A 20164-nucleotide genomic window follows, 5' to 3' on the forward strand; every position below is an offset into this window, starting at 1 on the left:
CTAACGTAGGGTCTCATTTTTTGAGGGATGAGATGTCGGTTTGATTGGCACTATTTTGGGGTGCATATGACTGTTTGATCGCTTGCTATTACACTTTTTGTGATGTATGGTGACAAAAAATGGCTTTCTTTACACCGTTTTTTTTTTTTTTTTTACGGTGTTCACCTGAGGGGTTAGGTCATGTGATATTTTTATAGAGCAGGTTATTATGGACGCGGCGATACCTAATATGTGTGCTTTTTTTATTTATGTAAGTTTTACACAATAATATCATTTTTGAAAAAATATCATGTTTTAGTGTCTCCATAGTCTGAGAGCCATAGTTTTTTCAGTTTTTGGGCGATTCTTTTAGGTAGGGTCTCATTTTTTGCGATATGAGATGTAGGTTTGATTGGCACAATTTTTTGGTGCGTATAACTTTTTGATCACTTGCTATTACACTTTTTGTGATGTAAGATGACAAAAAATGGCTTTTTTTACACAGTTTTTATCTTTATTTTTTTACGGTGTTCACCTGAGGGGTTAGGTCATGTGATATTTTTATAGAGCTGGTCGATACGGATGCAGCGATACCTAATATGTATACTTTTTTTTATTTATGTAAGTTTTACACAATTATTTCATTTTTGAAACAAAAAAAATCATGTTTTAGTGTCTCCATAGTCTGAGAGCCATAGTTTTTTCAGTTTTTGGGCGATTATCTTAGGTAGGGTCTCATTTTTTGCGGGATGAGATGTCGGTTTGATTGGTACTATTTTGGGGTGCGTATGCCTTTTTGATCGCTTGCTATTACACTTTTTGTGATGTAAGGTGACAAAAAATGGCTTTCTTTACAACGTGTTTTTTTTTTTTTTACAGTGTTCACCTCAGTGGTTAGGTCATGTGATATTTTTATAGAGCCAGTCGATTCGGACGCGGCGATACCTAAAATGTATACTTTTTTAAATTTACTTAAGTTTTACACAAAAACAGCTTTTTTAAAACAAAAAAATGATGTTTTAGTGTCTCCATATTCTGAGCCATAGTTTTTTTTATTTTTTGGGCGATTGTCTTAGGTAGGGTCTCATATTTTGCGGGATGAGTTGACAGTTAGATTGGTACTATTGTGGTGGGCATACGCCTTTTTGATCGCTTACTGTTGTACTTTTTGTGATGTAAGGTGACCAAAAAATTGTTTATTTAGCACAGTTTTTATTTTTTACAGTGTTCACCTGAGGGGTTAGGTCATGTGATATGTTTATAGACCCGGTCGATACGGACGCTGCGATACCTAATATGTCAACTTTTTTTTCCCCCAATTTTTTCCCAATTTTTTTTATCTTTAGCATTGGCTGTATGAGTAATACTGTGTGTATTACTCATACAGCTTCCGACCTGTGAGATCCAGGGGGCTGGATCTCACAGGCACGTCACAGGAAGGCAGCGCCAATGCCTCAGGAAGGCATCGTGCTGCCTTCCATGCCATTGGGTCCCCCCTACAGCTGCATGGAGACCCGATGGCACCGCCGATCGCCGCCGCCGCATAAGGTAAAAGCCGCAAACCGCAGGTCTGAATTGACCCCCCCTCGCATTTAGCCAAGATGCCTGCTCAATGATTTGAGCAGGCACTGGATTCCGATCACCGCACGCCGCGCGGCGGTGATCGGAAATACATAGGGCGTACAGGTACGCCCTGTGTCCTTAAGTACCAGGACATCAGGGCGTACCTGTACGCCCTGTGTCCGTAACAGGTTGAATAACATAAAATACGTAAAAAATAATAATAATAATCTTGATCTAGGAGGATGAAGTCAATATGGAGTAGGAGGTTGAGGAGGCGGTGGATGTGGTGGTGTAGGTGGAAGAGGCGGTGGAGGAGGAGGAGGTAGCCTACACTGCTTTTTGGTTTTAAATTTATTTGTATTTTTTTTAAATTAGGGTACACCCAAAAAAATTGGGAAATATAACCTGTGATAACCCCCTCCAGTTGTGCTAAACACACGTTCAGACAATACACTGGCTGCAGGGCAGGCCAGCACCTCCAAGGCGTAAAGAGCAAGCTCAGGCCATGTGCCCAATTTGAAGACCCAGAAGTTTAAGGGGGTAGACCCATCATTCAGTACGTGTAGGCGTGTGCACACATACTGCTCCACCATGTCGCACATCCCAGTGATGTCCCCGATCCAATTGGATATCTACTCTATAAACTTTCGATGTTCTTTTATGCGCTTACCATGGTGATCAGGGGTGGCGGGGAATCAGGGTTCCAGGCCAGAGAGGGAGCCTGAGAAAGGGATACCACATCCAAGGGAGGTCAATGGATGAAATTAATGTAATCGAGCGGAAATGTGGGACAAAGTATTGAAGCATAAGCTTCCAAGTTAAGGAGGGGGCGCGCAGCAATTACCCACTCCTGTCTCGGGGAGGTAGTGACGATAAATAACAATACAGGACTCTTAAGATGCCCTGTTATTGTAATGATTAATACAAAATTATAGGGAATTTCACTGGGGTATTTTGGATTTGGAAACGTTAGCCAGGAGAGGACCTGCTGCCGCTTTGTTGACTCTAGATAACTTCTGCCTGATCGCACGTCCCTGTGACATCCACGATCCATTTGGATATCTTCTCTATCAACTTTCGATGTTCTTTTCTGAGCCTACCATGTTGATCACGGTTATTGGCGAATCAGAGTTCCACGCCGGAGAGGGAGCGTGAGAAAGGGAGACCTCATCCAGGGGAGGTCAATGGCTGCAATGGGATGAAGCGGAAAAGTTATTAAAGCAGAAGGATCGAATGAAAGGGCCAATTAAAGACGAATTTTAGAAATTTAAGTCCCTGTCACCTATGCAGAGCAGGGGTTTTTCATCGCCAGAAGTGGGTTAATGTCACCCACCAATGGAACAGATTATTTTTAAAAATTTCGGTCCCTGTCACCTATGCAGAGCAGGGGTTTATTCACGGCAAAAATTGTAAAATGTCAACCCAAGAATATAACAGAAAAATTTGTGAAATGTATTAACCTGTCTACTATGTAGAGCAGTGGTCTATCACAGCCAAAAATTTTGAATGTCACCCGAAAATATAACAGAAAAATTTGTGAAATTTATTAAGCTGTCAACTAGGTAGAGCAGGGGTATATCACAGCCCTACTTGGTTGTGCAGGGAAGGGATGGCACGCCTGGAGAAGTAGTGGCGGCTGGGAACGACGTACTGTGGGACAGCCACCGCCATAAGGCTTTTTAAACTCTGTCTCAACCAGACAGAATGACAGCATTTCAAAGGCCAGTTATTTTGAAATGCTGGCATTCAGGGCAAAGGATCGTGGGTGGGTAGGGGGGTACTTCCTCTTCCGATCCAGTGTTTGGGAGATGGAGAGCTGAACGCTTACGTGGGACATTGTGGAGATGCTTGGTGACCCAGATGGTGGTGTTGCTGGCAGATCCTCTGTTTTCGGGGTGGCAGGTGGCACTGTCACTCCAGAGGTGGATGAAGAGGCCGAGACTGGAGCAGAAGAGGAAGCAGGAGGAGCCAGAGACCTTTCTTGGTTTTTGAGGTGTCTACTCCACTGCAGCTCGTGCTTTGCACTTAGATGTCTGGTCATGCAGGTTGTGCTCAGGTTCAGAACGTTTATGCCTCGCTTCAGGCTCTGATTGCACAGCGTGCAAACCACTCATGTCTTGTCGTCAGCACATTGTCTGAAGAACTGCCACGCCAGGGAACTCCTTGGAGCTGGCTTTGGTGTGCTCGGTCCCTTGCTGCGGTCGACAGTATCAGGCTCCGCTTTTGCACCCTGCTCCCTCTTATGCTGTGCTGGTGGCTCTGTGCGACCACCGCCTCTTCCTCCGAACTACACAGGTCACTCGCATGACCTTGATTCCATGTGGGGTCGAGGACCTCATCGTCCTCCACATCATCTTCCACCCAGTCTTTACCCCTGCCCTCCTTGTCGGTCTGCACACTTTCGAAAGCCCCAGCAGTTGGCACCTGTGTTTCGTCATCATACGAGACGTGCTGCGATGGTCCTCCCATGTACTCATCTTGAAACATAAGTGTTTGGGCATAGGTGCACTCAATCTCTTCCACTTCTGGGGCAGGGCTAGGTGGGTGGCCCTGGGAAACCCTGCTAATAGAAAGCAGAAGAGACTGCTGCATGACATGGGGCTCAGACTGCTTGGCTGATTTGCAAGGGGGTGAGGTGAAAGTCTGATGGACATCGTCTGCAGGTGCCAACTCTCATCTTTCAGCAGGATACTGGGTGGGAGACAATGTGAAGGAACTGGAGGCACTGTCAGCAACCCAATCTACTATCGCCTGTACTTGTTCTGGCCTCAACATTCGTAGAGCCGCATTAGGTCCGACCAAATACCACTGAAGGTTCTGTTGCCTACTCGCACCTGAGGAAGGTGTTTCACTTGTGCGTGTAGCTGGCACAGATCGATCACGTCCTCTCCCTGCAACAGGAGCTCCACCAGCAGCACCACGACCGGGGCCACGTCCCTTATTTGATGCTCTCCTCATATTTCTCAAATTTAGGTGTCACAAGGGTGTCAAGAGCCACGTCTGACTCCGTTATACCCGGGGTCAGGAAGTCGCAACGGGTGGCTGCACGCTCTATGTCTAAAGATCGCGCTGTTACTTAATGGTAGCTTTCTGTGTTTGCCTTGCAATCCTTTTTGTCTCACTCAGGGATACGTAGCTTCTTCTCCTCAGCTGTTTCTTGTCCGGCACTCCCAACCTCTTTATATTCCCCTCTCCCACTTCTCTGGTTGCCAGATATAGAGCTTCCTGCCTGGACTTCTATGCTGACCCACTGGAGCTGAGTTGCTGTTATTCCTGGTTGTCGTACCAGAGCATTACCCTCCGGATCCCTGTTGGTTGTTTGTTGTCGCCCACCTGGGACTATATGTTTTGTCAGTATTGTCTGTCCTCTCCCTGGTGTTTCCCTTTAGTGTTAGTGGTGCGGACTAGTGTTCCCACCGCCCTATTCACTACTTAGGGCTCATCTTAGGGAAAGCCAGGGTTTAGGCACGTGATCGGTGTACGGGTGAGAAACCCGTCTAGGGACGTCAGGGCAGTCAGGTGCCAGCCTCAAGGTGAGTTAGGGGTCACCATCTTTTCCTCTCCCTTGGACAGGGCCTTCCTTTTCCCTCCCTTTGCGTCACGTATGTGATCGGCACGCCGGTCGTGATATTAGAATCTTACCCAAAATGGGTGTTTTTTTTTCATCTCACAATGAAATATGCAGCAAAGGTGGCAAAATTAAGATTTTTGCCCTAAATGTGTGTTTTTTTTAATACCAGAATATGACAGCAGTATATAACGCTTGAATTTCACACGTACAGATGCAGACAAGGCCGCAAATTAAGTATTTTGCCCAAAATGTTTTTTTTTTTTTAAATACCAGAATAGCACAGCAGTATCTAAAACGTGTATCTTACACGTACAGATGCAGACAAGGCTGCAAATTAAGAATTTTGCCCTAAATGGGTGTTTTTTTTAATACCAGAATAGAACAACAGTATATAAAGGGTGTATCTCACAATGACATATGCAGCAAAGGCTGCAAAATTAAGATTTTTGCCGTAAATTGGTGTTTTTTTTGCACAGGTGAAGTTTGATAATGATATATTGAGCTTAAGGTGGTTCCATGTTAGAATGACCAATCCTGGTGAGATACCTCCTCCTGCGATTTTTGGGGGAGGGGATCTTGGTCTTTAAATATCTCAAACTAACATGGAACATTGTTACGACTAAGGACAGATTGTCCGAAACGCGTCAATGATTACCGCATGCTTCGTGGTTACCGCATTTTTCGCCCCATAAGACACACTTTTTCCCCCCAAAAGGGGGTGAATTTTTCTCTGTCTTATGGGGCGAATGCTTCCATTTTACATCTTGCTTGAAACAAGCAAGATGTGCTTTTTGGATCTCATCTTGAGAGTTGACAGCAACAGATTCCAAATGCAAATAGCAGACTTGGAATGAACTCTGGACATTGTATCTGCTCATTGTAATTGGGATAATGAGGGAATAGCACACACCTGGCCATGGAACAGCTGAGAAGCCAATTGTCCCACTACTTTTGGTCCCTTAACAAGTGGGAGGCACATATGCAAACTGTTGTAATTCCTGCACCGTTCACCTGATTTGGATGTAAATACCCTCAAATTAAATCTGACAGTCTGCAGGTAAAGCACATCTTGTTAGTTTCATTTCAAATCCATTGTGGTGGTGTATAGAGCCAAAAATGTTAGAATTGTGTCCATGTCCCAATATTTATGGACCTGACTGTATATAGCAGTGTCATCCACAGATCCCCCCCATAACAGTGCCATCAACAGATACCGCACCCCATAACAATGTCATCCACAGATCCCCCTTCCCATAACAGTGCCATCCACAGATCCCCCATAACAGTGCCATCCACAGATCCCCCATAACAGTGCCATCCACAGATCTCCCATAACAGTGCCATCCACAGATCCCCCATAACAGTGCCATCCTAAGATCCCCAACATGACAGTGCGTCATCCACAGATCCCCCATAATAGTGTCATGCACAGACCACCATTAGTTCAAAACCCACCAAAAGCACACCTTTTGGTTAAAAATATATTTTTTCTTATTTTCCTCCTCAAAAACATAGGTGCGTCTTATAAGCCGGTGCGTCTTATAGGGCGAAAAATACGGTACATAAGTTGCAATAAAGAAGAGGTTTTTATTGGACTACAACTTTAGTGCTGAAACCATTTCTTTCACTTATTTCTGCTATACTGGGACACACCCAAAGTTTTCTGGACACACGGGAGAACAAAGGCCAAGGAAGTGAGCTGGATAATACTATTATACATGTTTTTTTAATACCAGAATAGCACAGCAGTATCTAAAGCGTGTATCTCACACGTACAGATGCAGACAAGGCCACAAATTAAGATTTTTGCCCTAAATGGGTGTTTATTTAATACCAGAATAGCACAGCAGTATGTAAAGTGTGTATCTCACAATGAAAGATGCAGCAAAGGCTGCAAAATTAAGTTTTTTGCCCTAAATGGGTGTTTTTTTTAATAGCAGAATAGAACAACAGTATCTAAAGGGTGTATCTCACACGTACAGAGGCAGACAAGGCTGCAAAATTAAGATTTTTGCCCTAAATGTGTGTTTTTTTAATACCAGAATATGACAGCAGTATATAACGCTTGAATTTCACATGTACAGATGCAGACAGGGCCGCAAATTAAGTATTTTGGCCAAAATGGGTGTTTATTTAATACCAGAATAGCACAGCAGTATGTAAAGGGTGTATCACACAATTACAGATGCAGCGAAGGCTGCAAAATTAAGATTTTTGCCCTAAATGGGTGTTTTTTTAATAGCAGAATAGAACAACAGTATCTAAAGGGTGTATCACAATGACAGATGCAGCAAAGGCTGCAAAATTACGTTTTTTGCCCTAAATGGGTGTTTTTTTTAATAGCAGAATAGAACAACAGTATCTAAAGGGTGTATCTCACATGTACAGATGCAGACAAGGCTGCAAAATTAAGATTGTGTGTTTTTTTAATACCAGAATATGACAGCAGTATATAACGCTTGAATTTCACACGTACAGATGCAGCAAGGGCTGTAAAATTGTGTATTTTGCCCAAAAAGGGTGTTTTTTAAAACCCAGAAAATTATAGCTGTATTTCTAGCTTAAATTGCACACTGACTAATGCTGCAAAGGCCCCAGATGGAGGGTACTGCAAAAAATGGGTGCTTTTTAAAACCCAGAAAATGATTGAAGTATTTAAAGCTTGTTTTAACAATAACAGATGGATGTTTTTTTACTAACAGAATATGACAGCAGTATATAACGCTTGAATTTCACATGTACAGATGCAGCAAGGGCTGTAAAAGTAAGTATTTTGCCCAAAAAGGGTGTTTTTTAAAACCCAGAAAAATAAAACTGTATTTCTAGCTTAAATTGCACACTGACTAATGCGGCAGAGGCCCAAGATGTAGGATATTGCCAAAAATGGGTGTTTTTTCAAAGCCAGAAAATTATTGCAGTATTTCAAGCTTGTTTTAACATTAACAGAGGCAGCAAAGACTGCAATATTAAGTACTTTGCCCAAAATGGGTGTTTTTTTACTAACAGAATATGACAGCAGTATATAACGCTTGAATTTCACACGTGCAGATGCAGCAAGGGCTGTAAAATTGAGTATTTTGCCCAAAAAGGGTGTTTTTTTAACACCCAGAAAAATAAAACTGTATTTCTAGCTTAAATTGCACACTGACTAATGTGGCAGAGGCCCAAGATGGAGGGTATTGCAAAAAATGGGTGTTTTTTTCAAAGCCAGAAAACTATTGAAGTATTTCAAGCTTGTTTTAACATTAACAGATGCAGCAAAGACTGCAATATTAAGTACTTTGCCCAAAATGGATGTTTTTTTTTTACTAACAGAATATGACAGCAGTATATAACGCTTGAATTTCACACGTACAGATGCAACAATGGCTGTAAAATTTAGTATTTTGCCCAAAAAGGGTGTTTTTTAAACCCAGATTGCACACTGACTAAGATAGAGGTTATTGCCAAAAATGGGTATTTTTTAAAAGCCAGAAAATTATTGAAGTATTTCAAGCTTGTTTTTAACAATCACAGATGCAGCAAAGGCTGCAATATTAAGTATTTTGCCCAAAATGGGTGTTTTTTTTTACTAACAGAATATGACAGCAGTACAGATGCAGCAATGGCTGTAAAATTGAGTATTTTGCCCAAAAATTGTGTTTTTTAAAACCCAGAAAATTATAGCTGTATTTCTAGCTTAAATTGCACACTGACTAATGCTGCAAAGGCACCAGATGTAGAATATTGCCAAAAATGTTTGTTTTTTTAAACCCAGATTATTATTGCAGTATTTCAAGCTTGGATTTCAATGTCACAAAAGCACATATGCAGTGCTGGTGCACTGAGCTTGCATAAAATAGCCGTCGCCCACCTAACTAACTGATGGATAAAAGTTATTTTTCTCTGTCACTGGGCTAAGGGCAGGGTAAAAAGATTGTGCACTGCACCCACATAACTAAATCTATGTAGATCGCTGAGTTCAATTGCAGTTCTGATTAAAGTTTCTTTCCTATTCTCTCCCTCACAGCAGCAGCATCCTCTCCCTACACTAGTAACAGCAGAGTAACGTGCAGCGCTACGTGACTCCAGCTTATATAGAGGCTGGGTCACATGCTGAACTGGCCAATCACAGCCATGCCATTAGTAGGCATGGCTGTGATGGCTTCTAAGGGCACAGAGTTAAACGCTTGTTGATTGGCTGCTCTGCAGCCTTTTTAAAAAGCGCCAAGAAATCGCCGAACACCGAACCCAAACTTTTACAGAAATGTTCGGGTTCGGGTCCGGGTTACAAAAATCCTAAAGTTCGGTACGAACCCGAACTTTACAGTTCGCGTTCGCTCAACCCTAGTGGTATACTTTGGGGGTCTCATTTGTGCATTGTTGGTACCTTTTTATTATGGATTTTGCAACCATTTTGGGATATTTCTGCCTTTACTTCTTTATAAATTTCATTTTTTAGATCTTCTTTTTGTAGTATTAGCTGTGTTTCGAGGCCATAGCCATGTATGTAATTCTGTTCATGATTTAAAGGAGTCATGGATAATAGCTGACTTATCACACCAAAGTGCACAAGAAAAAAATTTACAAAGTAATTTCATTTTAACCCGTTTGCTACCAGCGGCTTACATGTACGGTGCTGGAGCGATGTGTAAACCAGTGGCCGGCAAATTAATTACCGTGACCGGCAATAATGCAGATCGCGGTAATTAAATTCTTTAGATGCCGTGACCAAGTGAGATCACAGCATCTAAATGCGCAAAAACCGATTGGGGCATCAGTAGTAGCGCTGAACACTTTCAGCCTTGCTGGCGAGGCTGAAAGTGTTCATGCTGCAAAAAAACATAATTTATAGGCTCATATATGAGCCAAAAAATCATCCCAATTTATTTTTTTAAATGCTAAAAAATATATAAAAAAATAAAAAAATATAAAAGTTTAAATTACCCCCCTTTCCGTATAATTTAAAAATAAATACCTAAATAACAATAAATATAAACATTATGGGTATCACCATGACCAAAAACGCCCATACTATTAAAATAGAAAAAAAATTATAATACGGCGAATGACGTAATGGAAAAAAGGGTCAAAATGGGCGCTTTGCCATTTTTTCATTGCTCCTCTTACCCAAAAAAATGTAATAAGATGTGATCAAACAGTCATGCACACTTTAAAATGGTATCAATAAAAACTACATTGTTCCACCAAAAATCAGCCCCTAAACAGCTCAGTAGATTTATTTTTACACTATTTAGACATAAAGAACATATACATATGGGGTGTTGTTGTAATCATACTGACCCAGAGAATGAAGGGCAACAAAAGGCTGTGGGAAAAAAAAAACGTAAGATGGTGGAGGAATTGCGTTTTATTTCCAATTCCACCCTATTTGGATTTTTTTTACCGCTTCCCACTACATTTTATTCCATAATTAATGGTGGCATTAGAAAGTACAACCTGTCAATAAGCCCTCATACAGCTACAGTATGTGACTGGAAATATAAAAACGTTATGGCTCAAGGAAAATAGGGAAGAAAAATAAAAACGAAAAATTCTTAAAGGGGTTATCCAAGTTAATAAAAAAAATAAAAAAACACTTAAAATCCATCAGGATATACATATAATTTGGTTAAGCTTGATTTCATCAAGTTAAAACCCATATTTACACCTTTTCATGGTTCTGTCATTGCTTTGTTTACATGCTGAAGTACATGCTGAGGGGGCGTATAACAACAAAGCCTGAGCTCTGCCTCATGAATATTTCTGGGCGTGAACAACCTGACCTTCCCCGCCCCCTGCTCTGCACTTTGCAAAAAAAAAAAAAAAATACACACAGGGCAGAAGACCTTCCTGTCACATTGCAGCTGTAAAAGTTATGTTATTTTTCATACATTTCTTTCATGTTTGGTTTTGTTTCTAGTCTAAAAATTTTCTTTCTGTTATTACAGTATATCAAGGAGGACATATTTGCACTAATTCCAAATTCCGTCACCATAGAAAATGAATGGGTCCGCACCCGTTCCGCAAAACTGCAGAACAAATGCGGACCCATTTGCGGATGTGTGAATGGAGCCTAAGGCTACTTTCACACTAGAGGCAGGATCGATCCAACAGGCTGTTCACCCTGTCGGATCCGGCCAGCCGCTATTTTGCCGTGCCGCTGGACTGCCGCTCTGTCCCCATTGACTATAAAGGGGACGGTGGTGGAGCTATGGATTTTCGACTTTTTATGGTACTTTCACACTAGCGTTAGTGTGATCCGGCAGGCAGTTCCATCGTTGGAGCTGCCCGCCGGATCCGCCAATCAGTGTGACAACTGACAGCATTTGTAGACGGATCCAGGTGCGGATCCGTCTAGAAATGCATTGCAATAACGGATCCGTCTATCCGCTTGTCATGCGGATGGACGGATCCCTCTGTCAGTCTTTTTCACATTTTTCATGTTCTGCGCATGCGCAGACCGGAAGGGCGGATCCGTCCTTCAGTTGTTTTGCAACGCCGGATCCGCACGGCAGCTCCGTCGTCGGAGCTGCCGTGCCTGCTGGATCCGCCAATCAGTGTGACAACTGACAGCATTTGTAGACGGATCCAGGTGCGGATCCGTCTAGAAATGAATTGCAATAACGGATCCGTCCAGCGGCACCGTCAAATAGCGGCAGGGCGGATCCGACAGGGTGAACAGCCTGTCGGATACGTCCTGCCGCTAGTGTGAAAATATCATTCGCATTATCTGTATCTAAGCAATATCTATATTATTCAAATATATATTCAATATGGATATTGCTTAGATAAATCCATATATTGGTGGCAGATAAGGATTTTATATAGCTGAATAATGATGATGATCATAATAATGATGGCCAATAATTTATTTATATTTCCCAGGGGGGGTTGAATGTGTACTAGTGGGGGGGGGGGGGGGGGGGACCAGGGCTGTAATAACGATCCCCAGATGCAGAGGGGAACGTTTACAAACTGCCACCTCTAGCCCCAGTGAATGCAGGAGGGACAAACATACCCTGTGCTGCTGGAGATCACTCTGGTTTGTACTGCACATGAGCGATCGCATAGCAGAGCCGAGGCAGTGACAAGAGCTGGAGGGGGGAGGGCACCAGAGGCTCTGACGTCTCGTTTACAGAGCCTGGCCACTCCCTCAAGCAGAGAGAAGCTTGTAAACGAAACGTCACCAGCAGAGCAGGGTTACTGACGTCAGGTGTAACATGACCCTGAACTTAACTGGCCAAACAGTGATAGATAGGGGATGAAAGTGATTTTAAGAATCTTTCACTGGTCTACAATAAATGCAATTAGAATAGATTTATTTAAGTCGGATAACCCCTTTAACCTTAAAAAAGCTGTAAATAGTGTAAGATCACGCGTAGACGCAACCTTTTTTCTTACTAAATAAAAGTTGTTAATTAGCTCAGTAGCAGGTGGCCTCTGTGCTATATGCATTAGAGTGAATGTGTAAGCCTATCATCTACTTACTGCACCATCCAGCATTAAAGTTTCGGTTTGGGTCAGTGCCAATGCAATTGGTGTTTTTGTTAGGCGAACGAGTTTTCCTCCACATACGGTCCTATAAAGATATTCTGTTACTTCAAAAATGCTTCATAATATATTTTATGATGAGGTTCAACAAATGTAACTCACGGTAGTCCAGGTGTACATGTAGCCATCAACGTTTAGGACTGGTAGAACATAGAAATCTAGTTCATCAAGCAGATTGGTGAATTCAGCGTCTGACCCATAAGAATTAACAGCCTTCAATGAAAGAATGAGCATACACATAAACTGGAACCATTGTCTTAAAAGACTATAAAGCTTATTCATTTTCTGACATACTTCCTGTATCAATTCCTCACTGTTTTCAAGATCTCTGCTAGTTTTTCCTCTTTAGGATTCATTACCGTTTACTCTGGATACAAATCTGTCTTTTAAACCCGTTTAAAGAAGAGAAGTAGTAGTAGGTCAGTGGTCCTCTCAGTTGGGGAAGTATACAGTAGTTGCCCCTAAGCTCCTGCAGGTAACATAAGGCTCTGGGGGTCACTGGTTGTCTTTTTGACCCAGAATATATAGTGAGTCTTAATGGTAATACATCCCATCCAACCAAACAATTCACTGTTCTGTACTAACAAGGGACAAGAACTCCAGAACTGTTCAGAGCTGACCCTGGACATAACCCCTTCTTCTCCCACTCAGCCCCTCTAACATAAGCATCAGAGCATTTTATGCTCTGATGCTCTCCCTTGCCCTGCGCTGTATCACACAGGGCAAAGGCTTTATATTTTTATACTGCTAGACGGAGGCTTCTGCCTAGCAGTGTTCCTGGCGACGTCACCGGCACTGATGGGCGGACTTTAGCGCTGCCCTAACTGTTTTACAGACTAGGACAGCGCTAAAGGCCACCCATTAGTGCTGATGACGTCACTGGGCTCACTGCTAGGCGGAAGCCCGGTACATTACCAGATCTAAAAAAAAAGCCTTTGTCCTGCTCAATTCAGTGCAGGGCAAGGGAGAGCAACGGAGCATGCAAGGCTCTGATGTTCATGTCAGAAGTGCTGAGTGGGAGAAGAAGGGGATATGTCACAATCTCTTTAACTATAGATAAGTGTTTCTGATTTGGCTGAAATCGTCATGTTTCAAGGCTTTAATAGGTCAGACATTGAGTAACTACTTATAGGGGGCACAAGAGAGGCAGCTTTCATCCTTCTGGAGGAGAGATGATTTGCAAACATTATAACAGGATAGTCATATCTAAGCAACATATCTTAATAGATACATACTGTACCTCTTTGACAAACCATTGGCAGAATGCAGGGGTGACCCATTCTCTTGCATGGAATCCACAGTCGATAAAGACAGCATTTTTGTTTGCACCTGGCTTTCCAACCTGAAATAATCAAGTGATAAAGTCTTGTGGTTAGCTTCAGACTTACAGTATAGATACTTTAAATGGAGCTACTATCACTCTGGAGGGAAATTACACATTAAAGAGGGAATTCTATAATACAATTTTATGGTATATTGCTTGGCTCTGCCATAACATTATGATCAGTGGGGTCCAACCTCTGAAACCTTTGCTGATCTCTGATATGATGGATGAAATATCCATTCCGTTTTAAAGAAGTTTTCCGAGATTCTGATTTGATGACCTATCCTCAGGATAGTTCGTCAATATCAAATCGATGGGTTTCCAACATCAGGGAACCCTGCTGATCAGCAGTTTAAAGAAGCCGCAGCCTCCTCACTGCTTACCAAGTGCAGCGCTATCCATTAGCTGTATTTAGTGTTGCAGCTCAGCCCCATTCTCTTGAATGGGATTTATATGTGCCTAGGGCACGTGACCGATGAATATGACGTCACTAGCCTAGGAAGAGGCCTCTGCAGCCTTTTCAAACAGCTGATTGGCAGGGGTCCCGGGTGTCCGATGCCTGCTGATATGATATTGATGAACTATTCTGAATTAAGACTGTCCAAATGAAACGCAGTGCAGCAGCCACTCATCACTTATCATATTTCATTATAAGCAGCAATTCACTACTCATGACCATGAGGTATGCTAGGTGTCTTTTCTCTATTCAATCTTCATATTCAAATCCGTGCTTTTTCATATAATACATCACCGCTGGTTTCCATGATGAGAACATAAAAAGGTTGCTACAACATAACACATTTTGAATTACTAAAATAGACATGGTCACACCAAAAGGGTTGAACGAGGTGTGCAACTTTAAAGTGTAACTGTCATACTTTTATTTATTCGTGTAATGTACAGTTGTAGTGATGCTGACCATTTTTGTAATATTCTTTTAATAACTGAAATCGTACATTTCTATTTGAAAAATAGCTCTAAAGTGGCCCATTTTGAGCCTTAGCAACGCTTCTCTGTCTTCTGTTTACATACAAGTGGAGACTTGCTCAAGACTGACTGTGTTATGTAAACAAAAGAAAGAGTAACGTTGCTAAGGCTCAAAATGGGCCACTTTATAGCAATTTTTTTAATAGAAATGTACAATTTCAGTAATTCAAGTGTATTATAAAAATGGTCAGTTTCACTGCCCCGATACACTACACAAATAAAAATATGAATGACAGTTACACTTTAAAGTATTTTTATGATCAGGTCTGTTTGTTCTATGTTTTGAATATTCTATTCTTTATTTGCTTTATTTGTTTTGATTTGATGATGCTTTGGGGTTTAATGCATTTAAATGCACAGTTACCTCCCATCATTACGCATGAGTAAGGGAAGGTGTCCCCCAAAATGTCTCGTTGATAGGGCAGGAAACTTAGCATACTCGATATATTATATGAAAAAACATGGATTTAAATATGGAGACTGAATAAAGAAAAGACGGCACTTTAATGTACCGGTATGTACCTCTATGGTTGTGAATAGTGAATCGTTGCCCACAATGAAATACGATGTGTGGCTGCTACGCTGCATTTCATTTGGTCATTGTGATCTAAAACGTAGTGAAGCTCTGCAGTTTGCAGTTGAATAGAAACCTCTGTGTGTTGATACACTGCTCAAAAAAATAAAGGGAACACTTAAACAACACAATGTAACTCCAAGTCAATCACACTTCTGTGAAATCAAACTGTCCACTTAGGAAGCAACACTGAGTGACAATCAATTTCACATGCTGTTGTGCATAGACAACAGGTGGAAATTATAGGCAATTAGCAAGACACCCCCAATAAAGGAGTGGTTCTGCAGGTGGTGACCACAGGCCACTTCTCAGTTCCTATGCTTCCTGGCTGATGTTTTGGTCACTTTTGAATGCTGGCGGTGCTTTCACTCTCGTGGTAGCATGAGACGGAGTCTACAACCCACACAAGTGGCTCAAGTAGTGCAGCTTATCCAGGATGGCACATCAATGCGAGCTGTGGAAAGGTTTGCTGTGTCTGTCAGCGTAGTGTCCAGAGCATGGAGGTGCTACCAGGAGAAAGGCCAGTACATCAGGAGACGTGGAGGAGGCCGTAGGAGGGCAACAACCCAGCAGCAGGACCGCTACCTCCGCCTTTGTGCAAGGAGGAACAGAAGGAGCACTGCCGGAGCCCTGCAAAATGACCTTCAGCAGGCCACAAATGTGCATGTGTCTGCTCAAACGGTCAGAAACAGACTCCATGAGGGTGATATGAGGGCCCGACGTCCACACGTGGGGGTTGTGCTTACAGCCCAACACCGTGCAGGACGTTTGGCATTTGCTAGAAAACACCAACATTGGCAAATTCGCCAATGGCGCCCTGTGCTCTTCACAGATGAAAGCAGGTTCACACTGAGCACATGTGACAGACGTGACAGAGTCTTGAGACGCCGTGGAGAACGTTCTGCTGCCTGCAACATCCTCCAGCATGACCGGTTTGGCATTGGGTCAGTAATGGTGTGGGGTGGCATTTCTTTGGAGGGCCGCACAGCCCTCCATGTGCTTGCCAGAGGTAGCCTGACTGCCATTAGGTACCGAGATGAGATCCTCAGACCCCTTGTGAGACCATATGCTGGTGCTGTTGGCCCTGGGTTCCTCCTAATGCAAGACAATGCTAGACCTCATGTGGCTGGAGTGTGTCAGCAGTTTCTGCAAGACGAAGGCATTGATGCTATGGACTGGCCCGCCCGTTCCCCAGACCTGAATCCAATTGAGCACATCTGGGACATCATGTCTCGCTCTATCCACCAACGTCACGTTGCACCACAGACTGTCCAGGAGTTGGCAGATGCTTTAGTCCAGGTCTGGGAGGAGATCCCTCAGGAGACCGTCCGCCACCTCATCAGAAGCATGCACAGGCGTTGTAGGGAGGTCATACAGGCACGTGGAGGCCACACACACTACTGAGCCTCATTCTGACTTGTTTTAAGGACATTACATCAAAGTTGGATCAGCCTGTAGTGTGTTTTTCCACTTTAATTTTGAGTGTGACTCCAATCCAGACCTCCATGGGTTGAAAAATTTGATTTCCATTTTTTTATTTTTGTGTGATTTTGTTGTCAGCACATTAAACTATGTAAAGAACAAAGTATTTCAGAAGAATATTTAATTAATTCAGATCTAGGATGTGTTATTTTTGTGTTCCCTTTATTTTTTTGAGCAGTGTATTTATTCAATTTGACTATTCTGAAATTAGGCCATCAATATCAAAATCCAGGAAAACCTCTTTATTCTCCAGACTTGAACCCAATTGAGCATCTGTGGCACTACATTGATTGTTGTGTTTCGATCCTCCCCCACTCACTCTCCAGCAGCTGTGGGTTGCATTGCAGTCAACGTGGCTCCAGATACCTGTGACAACTTACAAGGACCTTTTTGACTCACTCCCAGCCTGTCTAGCTGCTGTCTGTGCTGCACACAGCGATCACTTTGGATATTAGCTAGTGGTCATAATAATGTGACTTGTCTGTTTATTACTGAATATAAGACAATAGTAATTCATAAAGCAGAAGCAAAAATACTTACCGGACTACTAAGAGCAACACTCATATTGTACACTTAGAAGATTTCCAGATCAGTGTTTTCAGAGATAGTAAATATGAATATGATGCATTGTCACTGGACATAGGATTACTTTTGATCAAACTGTTTACAGTTTGCATATATTCATTGGCCCAGATTTAGTAATTGTGTAGCTGGTGTAATCTTAGACAGACTGTCTAGACCTGCACCAGATTTATCACAGGAACTCAGGATGGATAATAATTGTGGTGCAGGGATAGACATTTTTGTTTAACACTATACTGACTAATGGTTGCCCTACTGTAAGGCAATTTTATACAAAAATTGTGGCTCAAAACAGTACATCTTTGAAAATATACAGAAAACAAAGTATGGTACATCTTAGGCCAACCCCCTTGCCCTTGAAGACATGCCTCCCCTGTTAAGCCCCATCTTCTTTTCAATCAAGTTGAAAAAATGTGAGAAAACCCAATTGTGCCAAATTGTTCCAAAATTGCCACGCTTTAGACAGATTCTAGGTGCAGGAACATACATAAAACCCCAGGCCAATTTTGCATTAACCCCTTGGCAACCTTCACCGTACATGAACTGCAGAAATCACCACTTTAAAGATGGCACCCACTTGCGCATGCAGTGGGCGCCATAGCTATCGGGTTTCTGCTGTTTAAAATGCATACATTTAACCTCGCAGATGATGTGGTCAAATGTGACCACAGCATCTGAGCATTGCGAGCACAGGAGTTGCGAGCTTGTGTATGTAACAGAGTTCCCCAACTGAGAGCGGGGAACCTGTTAAAAGCCAATATTAGCTCAGCACCTCAAGAAGGCTCCAATAGCTAATACTGGAATATACAGATACAGGCCAGGAGGTGGCAGCACATTATTATTATATAGTAAATTGTATTTTGTATGATGGCTATATTGCCAACACAGAACACTATGGGCAAGTGATTGCCAGTTATAGTCACCCAGGGTCACCAAAATGTAAAAGTTCAAATCACCCTCCTTTACCCAAAATCAAAATACATAAACAATAGCAAAAAATAAACATCATGGGCATCGCCGTGTGCATAAGTGCCCATACTGTTAAAATATAATCCCATACAGTGAATGGCATAATGGCAAAAAATTCTAAATGGCCAATTCGCCATTTTTTGACACTCCACCTCTTCAAAAAAATGTAATAAAAAGTGAACAAAAAGTTACACACACTTCAAAATGGTATCACTAAAAAGTACAGATCGCCTCACAAAAAAATGAGCCCTTAATCAGCTATGTACACATACTGTAACTACAAAAACCTTATAGGGGTCCAAGTGTGGTATCATTGTAATCATTCTAACCTGGAGAATGAAGTTAATGGCCAATTTAACCGCATAGGGGATTCCATAAATAAACCCCCCCCCCATAAAACTGTGGCAGAATTGAATTTTTTTCCAATTCCTCCCCATTTGGATTTTTTTTTCCAGCTCCCTGCTACATCATATGCAGTGTTAAAGTGGTTGTACCATCTCAGACATTGGGGACATTTTACTAGGATATGCCCCTAATGTCTGATAAGTGCGTGTCCCATGGAGCTGGCAAAGTCCTGGACGGCGCACCGCATATGCGCAGCCACCCATTCATTCCTATGGGAGAGCTGAAATTAGCCAAGCGCTGACTCTCCTATTTCCATCAGCCACATAGAAGCATTGGCCATGCTTGCGTGGTGCACATCCTGTTCATTTCAATGGGCCTTTTGAAAATAGCCTCCAATAGCTCCCATAGGAACTAATGGAGGGCAGCCCCACATGCGCAGTACCCCCCCTGGGACTTTGCCGGATCCTTTCTAAGTATAGTTGCTATCCTAGCTATATGCTCCCAATGTCTGAGGTTGTACAACAGCTTTAAATAGTGGTTTTAGATAGTACAACTTGACTCGCAAAAGTAAGCCCTCATTAAGGGTATGTGAATGGAAAAATAAAAAGTTATGACTCTAGGAAAGCAGGGAGTGAAAAATAAAGATGCAAAAAATGGAAAATCAAAAGGTCCTCTAAGGGTTAAAGGGGTTTTCAGAGTTATTTGTTTTGCTTCCCATTGATCCCCCCAGTCACTTAAAAAAAATATATATGAGACCTACTGTATAGGCCTCAGTATAGGTCTCAGTAGAAGTACAGTATAGTAGAAGTCTCTTTTTATTTTTTTATTTAATTTTTTTAAGTATCTGGCTATGTAGCTATTTTAGCTGAGTGGTTAAGTGCCTTGCCTCTAATGCAGAAGGTTGTGAGTTCGAATCCCAGCAGAAACTTTTCTGAAATACAGGCTAAATTAGATTTAAATACACTGGGATGTCCCCAACCACTGACTCCATATATGGACATTGCTAGTGTATATATGGAGAGCAGAGACTCCTAAGCCGCGGACTCACACTGAGGGATTCCCTCATTGTACAGCGATCTTCTGCATAGAAATAGAGTCTAAATTACATTTAAATACACTGACTTGAGCATCACGCTCAAGCACAGGCGGTGTTCGGCCGAACTCCGCGATGTGCCGAGCATAGCGATGCTCGAGCCGAACTGGTGTTCGGCCGAGCATGCTCTCTCAACACTATATAGTACCACATTCCAAGAGC

At 42.3% G+C, this 20164-nt stretch overlaps 1 protein-coding gene across 1 annotated transcript in view; it reads right to left on the minus strand.

Moving 5' to 3' along the window:
• The window catches only part of LOC121000001 (carboxypeptidase B-like), an 82225-nt gene that overhangs the window by 10184 nt on the left and 51877 nt on the right, over nt 1-20164 (minus strand). The window contains exons 6-8 of the mRNA XM_040431029.1: nt 13887-13988; nt 12749-12859; nt 12584-12674 (exon numbers count right to left, since the gene is read on the minus strand). Of these exons, the coding sequence (XP_040286963.1) occupies nt 12584-12674; nt 12749-12859; nt 13887-13988 (304 nt within the window). The remainder of the gene's footprint in view (nt 1-12583; nt 12675-12748; nt 12860-13886; nt 13989-20164) is intronic.

This window comes from Bufo bufo, chromosome 4, assembly GCF_905171765.1.
Source record: "Bufo bufo chromosome 4, aBufBuf1.1, whole genome shotgun sequence".
Lineage (NCBI taxonomy): Eukaryota > Metazoa > Chordata > Amphibia > Anura > Bufonidae > Bufo > Bufo bufo.